The sequence below is a fragment of the Galeopterus variegatus genome, unplaced genomic scaffold, assembly GCF_000696425.1.
Source record: "Galeopterus variegatus unplaced genomic scaffold, G_variegatus-3.0.2 Scaffold7248, whole genome shotgun sequence".
Lineage (NCBI taxonomy): Eukaryota > Metazoa > Chordata > Mammalia > Dermoptera > Cynocephalidae > Galeopterus > Galeopterus variegatus.
In genome coordinates, this window is record NW_007733359.1 from 9593 (window position 1) to 16559 (window position 6967).

The window sequence follows — 6967 nt, forward strand, 5'->3', positions numbered from 1 at the left end:
GGGAGCAACACCGAGGCTTGCAATCCCGTTGCCGGTCCCTGGTCCGGTACGGGGGCAACACTGAGGGTTGCGATCCGTTGCCGGACACGGAAAAAAGAAAAAAGACAAAAAAAAAAAAAAAAACTACGTAAAACATAATCAGGGTTTTCGGAAGAGTCACATCTGGAGTCTCCAATGTACAGCAATGGAAAATGTACAGCGTGGTTTCAGCTCCCAGGGCCAAAAGGGACATCTTGCCCCACACAGAGAGGGGTCGTCGCTAGATTATAACATCGGTGTTTCTAAAAATGGGGTCTGACATGATGGCAAAACCCACCAGCCGCTGCCCGCAGCACTGTGTGGTACCATGGGCGGGGTGAGCTGGTGACCATGGCCTCTGCAGGAGACGTTCCTGTCCCGAGCATGTCTGACCCTGCCTTGCAGTTTTCCTCCTGTTTCCCATCCCTCCCAGGCCCTCCTGATACACCTGCCTCGACACCAGCCTGAAAGACCCTCCCCGTCCGGCTCACCCACAACTGGTACAGCCGACAAGTGACCCAACAGACAAGCACTGGCCTGTGGTGCTGCCACCCGCAGGTAGGACTGGCCACACGGGGGGCCCAGCGACATTCAGGCATATGCACTGGGGTCCCTGCCTCCCCCAAACCAAATGTATCAGTCGCAGGTCAGAAAATGGAACTAGGCCGCAGGAGTCCCGCATATCCCCCCGTTGAGGGCAGATATCCTTTCTGAGTCTCTTCGACCTATTTGCAACAGTTAAGAAAAGTGGACTGTGTGAGACAAGGTTCTGATGACACTCTTCCTGCAGGTGACGTTACCTTCCGAAGGTCGGTCTGGAGCTGTCGAAGAATCAGTTCCAGCTGGTTGACTTTGCCGGTCAGAGTGGACGGAGACCGCTCCCTAGCAAACGAGGACACAGTTAGGAAGACTCAAGAGAGGTGGAGTCATGACATTCCATTCAGTATTTTTACTGCTAAAGTTTTCACTCAAAAATTTATTGCATGTCAGGCCAGCCCGGTGGCGCACTCGGTAGAGTGTGGCGCTTGGGAGCGTGGCAGCGCTCCCACCGAGGGTTCGGATCCCATATAGAGACCGGTCCACTCACTGGTTGAGCGCGGTGTGGGCGCGACACCGAGGGTTGCGATCCCGTTACCGGTCGCGGTGCGGACGCGACACCAAGGGTTGCGATCCCGTTACCGGTCACGAAAAAAAGACAAAAAAGAAAAAAAAATTTATTGTATGTGCTTAGGAGATAATATGTCAGATTGGGAAAGTGTCCATATTGCTGCTTGGGTAGAAAAACCCCTCCTGTGATTCTTGATTTAAAAAGGGATTTGGAATGTGCACAGGTGTATGGGTTGGTAAGAAAATAAAAAGATAGGTTATTCAAATGAGTTTAGCCAACTGAGACGAGGTAGACCAGAATGAAGTCCTGGGAAACAAACACAGACTCAACTTCCCCAATCTGTCTCTCTCTGACATGAAAACACTACAAAGCTCATTACCAAGGTGAACACGTGAGTTAGCGGGAACTCAGTTCACACGGATGCTGGAATTAAGTGCAGATGACCCCGGTCAAGAGTGCGCATCTCCTGGGGGACAGACGGGTCACCAACTCGGGGAAAGCAGGACAGTCCCACATTCCTCAATGCAGGGTGTGAGGCTGGGGCAGGGACCAGGCTCTGGGAGGGATTGTGTCCTTGGCAGGGCAGCCTGTGGGGCCTGGCGGGTGGAAGCCTGAGCTCCCTCCCGGTGCTGTCGCAGTAACCAGGTGGCAGACACTGGCCCCTGCAGAGGCTCGCCACCTTGGGCATGGGGACGCATCTGGGCAGGCAGGATCTACCCATGGAGGGCTCAGTTATACCAATAAATGCAGTCTCCCCTGCAGGGCAGGAAGCCCAGTCAGTCCTACTTGGCCCCTTCTCTGGACTCTTCAGGACCAGGGATAGACACGGGTGGGGGTGACATGTCTCCTGCCTGGCCCACGGTCAGCGGAGGCCCTGCTGATCACTGCAGGGACAGCGGGAAGGAGGAGTCTGCAGGGGCTCACGTACCCAGCTATGTCCAGGCCTGGATCTACACACAAGGGCAGCTCCTGGGCCCCCTCCAAGTCTGGCCCGTGCTGCATGTCCGTCAGGGTGCAGAAGGACGCCACCCTCTGATCTGGGCGGGGGAGAAACACACACAGAGAAGGGTTAGTCATGGCTGCAGGGCAAGGTTTGTGGAAATGAACTTAGGAAGTAAATAAAATCCTTCCCGTCTTCCAAATCAGTTATTGCCCTGTTTTGAAACAAAACCAAGGGAAACAAACTCAGACAAGCTGCTGACAAGGAGAAACCATGGGACTGGCCCATGCATCGTGGCCACGGATGCTCAGCAGACCCTGGATGTGCCAGAGCCGACTCGCTTTCTTCTCCCCACATGCCAAGAAAGGCAGAGGCTCGGCTGTGCATGACACGAGCATGGGAGTTCGGCTGGCCCGGCGAACTGAACCCAGGGGACCTCTGCTCCAGGTCCCCCACATCCAGGACATTCTGGGACAGGACAGCCAGGCATGGGCTGTCCACCCCCAACCCTCAGAGCATGGACCATGCAGACGTGCAGACACACGGAACAGGCAGAAACAGTCACGGGACATCGAGAGCCCCCATGACAATCACCTAGATAGGAGGTGTGGTGACAGATCGGCCCAAGTTCTTCATCTGAGTCAAGACCTGAAATAAGATCCAGAATTCACCTATGAACAGGAATGTCCCTGCGGAGCCCACCCGGGGCTCGAGGGACGGGTCACATGAAGCATGGTTGTGCACGGCTGGAGGCAGCTGCCACGTGCCACACACACAGGGATCCAACCACAGGCACACACCACATTTTGGGTTTACTTAAATGAGAGAGGTGTGGGGACAGGAGAGATTACTGGGCAACCTCCCTAGGAGCCCTCAAAGGAGCTCCAAGGACACGGTGTTTCCCGCAGTTGTCCCAGGACCAGTGGGACTGCACCGCCTCCTCTTAGCACAGGGCCACTTCCCTTCTTGGCACCAGGAACTCAGCACTATCTCCTTTTTGTCTTTTTTTCGTGACCGGTAACGGGATTGCAACCCTCGGTGTCGCGCCCGCACCGCGCTCAACCAGTGAGCGGACCAATCTCTATATGGGATCCGAACCCTCGGCGGGGGTGCCACCACGCTCCCAAGCACCGCACTCTACCGAGTGAGCCACCGGGCCGGCCCAGCACTCACTATCTCGAGAGCCAGGTATGAAGGGAATAGAACAGTCTTCAGAATGGGCAGCAGATCGGCTCAGCCCTTGGGGCTGAACACTGACCAAGAACGTGGGTCTAGAAATGCTGCGTGGCGTGCGGAAAAAGGCCTGTTCTGACTCAGGTGGAAGTGAAGACCGGCAATCTACCCGACGGTCCTCTTCCTGCACCCCCAGCTGCCTCCCTCCTTGGGTTCTGAGCACCACACACGTCCGCAGCAGACCCGAGGGGTAGGTGACGCCTGAGTGCCACAGCAGTGTGTCTCCTGCAAGTCGATCAATGCTGCAGAAACTGCACTCGGGGCTGTGTCGGGTGCTCTGTGCTTAATTATCCCCTTCTGTCTCCCTCTGGCTGCTGGAGGAGTCTCCTAATGAGGCTACCTGCTTGTTTGGTTTATGGAGGGTCATGCACCTCCAGTTAATTAAAAAGGATGGCCGTGTCGAAGCTGCCAGGAGCACAGCCATGGGTACAGTGCTGGAGGCGCTTCTGGTGTCCAACAGAGGCCCGACCCTCCTGGGGGTCCGCCCAGCGACCATCGCACGGGGCGTTCTCCTACCTCGCGGCCCCTTTCCTAACACTTGCCAGTGGCACACAGCAGTCCTTCAACCAACCTTCCTGCAAAGCTCCAAGCGCCAAATCTGCAAGGTGATTACATTCTGTAACTGCATTCCTGAGACACTTGTGTTACCCGTTTGGTACTGAATTGTAGGGCTTTTGCATACAATGTAATAATTTGCAATTTAATGAAGATTAACAGCACGGTCTGGGCAGGGCCCACTTCCCCACACGATCCCATGTGTGCAGCACAGGTCAGGGCAAGAACGGGGCACTGTGGCGGGGGCGAGTAGCTCTGGGGGTGGGGGAGGTCTGGGTGCTGGAGGGTCCCACACAGCCCTCTGTCCTGTGAGAGTTCTAAAAAAGGGGACGCCCTCACACTTTAAACAAGAGTTCCACTGATTCCTTGACATTTCATGCAACCCAGTGATAATTCATTTATGTTTCTATCTTAGTACACTTGGGTCTGGTGGTCAAGTCTACATGCCTGGATGAAAATGTCTTAGCGAGCTTCATCTATTTTTACTTTAATTGATAGAATATCAACGTCTGACAGAAAGAGGACTTGCTTCTGGCAGCCATTGTCCTTGGGGAAAAGCAAGGTCCTGCTGGTCAGGACGCAAGAAGCCAAAAATAGAATTTTGCCAGCAGTGTAGTTTCACAAAGAGGATGCCACTTTGGATCTGAAGAGCTTGGGAGGCTGAAAACAGAACGCTCCCTCGATTAAGCACAGACACTGAACTACTCTATAAGATAGCGCATCTGAGTGACAGTCTCCAGTGGCAGCTTTATGCCTCTGCAGCTCATTTCTGTGATGATAAAAGTTCCCTAACCAAGTGATTACTGACATTGACCCAAATAGCACAAACAAAACCATAAGAAAATGCAGGCTGAAGAACAGGAGCTTTGTGTCCACGTCAGTACAGACCCAATCACCTGCACCCCACACACCGTGCAGCCCACCTGGCTTTCCCTCCTGCCCTTTCCCAGGCAAGTGCATCTGGCCGAGACGAGACACTGGGCATAGCTTGTACATGAGACGATCCATCCCTCTAAATAATCTTAAATTCACCTATTTCAATGTCAGTTTCTTATTTTATTGCACTTAGCACTAAATGACAGAAAGAATAATCAGCAAGCTGTTCCATATCAACCCACAGCTCAGATTGCACAATGGTGACTGCAGATAGCTCCCATGAGGCCGTCTTGGCTGCCTGCACCACTGGGAACACGAGGCCAACGCTGGATCAGTTCTTCTAGCATTGGAAGTCCCATGTCCTCAAAAAGGATGGTTTGATCGGCTAGTCAAGTCTGCCGAGGGCAAGGAATTAGGTCAGCAGTGCACGTGGCAGATACCTGCCCTATGGCACGTGCACGGATGAGGCTAGAGGAACCTGAACCTGTTGCCATGACAGAGCGGTTCTAACATGCCTTTGTCAGAAACTGCAAACCAAACGCAAGCTGGGGCTTTGCGGCTACACGGAGGAAATGAAGGGTTCTGATTCTGACACCTGCCCTTACTGGATTGTAGAAAGCTGGCTTAACCACCAGAGGAAAAAGCTACACCGTACTTTCAAGGTGAGACACTCCGGTTTATGCCTTTGGCGGCTCCTTGATGAAGATCCTGGTGGAGAATCTGCCTTTGAGTGATGGACAAAGACCAGCCCTGACATTACTCTTTACTTAAGACACATCTACTACACGGGCCTGACACAATCGTAATGCACTTCGAGATAATTTAAGTCCACTGACCATATTAAATTTGACTTTGTATTCTTCACATACGTAGCATTTTTCTTTTCTATTTTTCCCCCCACTAATTATGTTACCATTAGAAGTTACCCAGCATGTCACATTTTGTTTATGCTTGTACACACGTACACACACCCACGCACACACACACAGTGGCCAGCTGTCAATAACTTCAACAACTGCCTCAACTTTAAGCTGAAGCCTCAGAACTGAAAAAGTGCTCATCAAAAAAATGTACATGTATTATGCTGTGTGTAAGAAACTGAGGGGTTATGGAACATAATAAACTAAAAATATACTTTTTTTTTTTTGGAAACTATATGTATGTGAAAGGTACTAACGTTAATAAAGCACATGTATTTCACAGGGCCTTAACTTTTAGCCTAGTAGGGCCACAGCCCTTAGATTAGTAAGACCAGAGTCCTCAGCTGTTAGAAGGGCCAAAGTCCTTTAGTTTCAGCCGTAGCATAGTGGGGCCACAGCCCTGTAGTTTTAGCAAGGCCAAAGCCTTGTAGCTGAGGAATAGCCTAACCTTTTACAATTGCACATAGAAATGCTACGCTTGGGAAAAACCCGAAAACTTTCACAGGACTAAAAAGTCTCTGGTGTGGATATGAAAATTGTGACACAGCAAAAGTGCCTGCTCTAAGGGCAGATGCCTTTGGTACAGCTAAACCTAATGATGGGAAAATGTGTGAGCTAAAAGCTTAGCGGCTACTCTGCCAATCAGTGGTAGGTTCCACATTTCACCTCCAGCCGTTTCTTTAAGTTTCCTAGGAAACTCGGTGCTGCCATAACGATTATCTCATTGGTTATTCTGTATGTCACACAGTTTAGTTTTATGACTCCTTTGATGGTAAATTGCTTAAACTATTTTTAAGTTGCACCTGCTTTNACTATATGTATGTGAAAGGTACTAACGTTAATAAAGCACATGTATTTCACAGGGCCTTAACCTTTAGCCTAGTAGGGCCACAGTCCTTAGATCAGGCTGTAGACTAGTAGGACCACAGTCCTCAGCTGTTAGAGGGGCCAAAGTCCTTTAGTTTCGGCCGTAGCATAGTGGGGCCACAGCCCTGTAGTTTTAGCAAGGCCAAAGCCTTGTAGCTGAGGAATAGCCTAACCTTTTAGAATTGCACATAGAAATGCTTAGCCTGGGAAAAACCCGAAAACTTTCACAGGACTAAAAAGTCTCTGGTGTGGATATGAAAATTGTGACACAGCAAAAGTGCCTGCTCTAAGGGCAGATGCCTTTGGTGCAGCTAAACCTAATGATGGGAAAATGTGTGAGCTAAAAGCTTCGAGGCTACTCTGCCAATCAGTGGTTGGTTCCACATTTCACCTCCAGCTGTTTCTTTAAGTTTCCTAGGAAACTCGGTGCTGCCATAACGATTATCTCAT

The 6967-nt window shown here is 51.1% G+C and overlaps 1 protein-coding gene across 1 annotated transcript in view; it reads right to left on the reverse strand.

Annotated features, from left to right (window-relative positions):
- Positions 1–6967, reverse strand: part of SIPA1L2 (signal-induced proliferation-associated 1 like 2) — a 112044-nt gene that overhangs the window by 2554 nt on the left and 102523 nt on the right. The window contains exons 18-20 of the mRNA XM_008591748.1: positions 2661–2714; positions 2055–2163; positions 819–900 (exon numbers count right to left, since the gene is read on the reverse strand). Of these exons, the coding sequence (XP_008589970.1) occupies positions 819–900; positions 2055–2163; positions 2661–2714 (245 nt within the window). The remainder of the gene's footprint in view (positions 1–818; positions 901–2054; positions 2164–2660; positions 2715–6967) is intronic.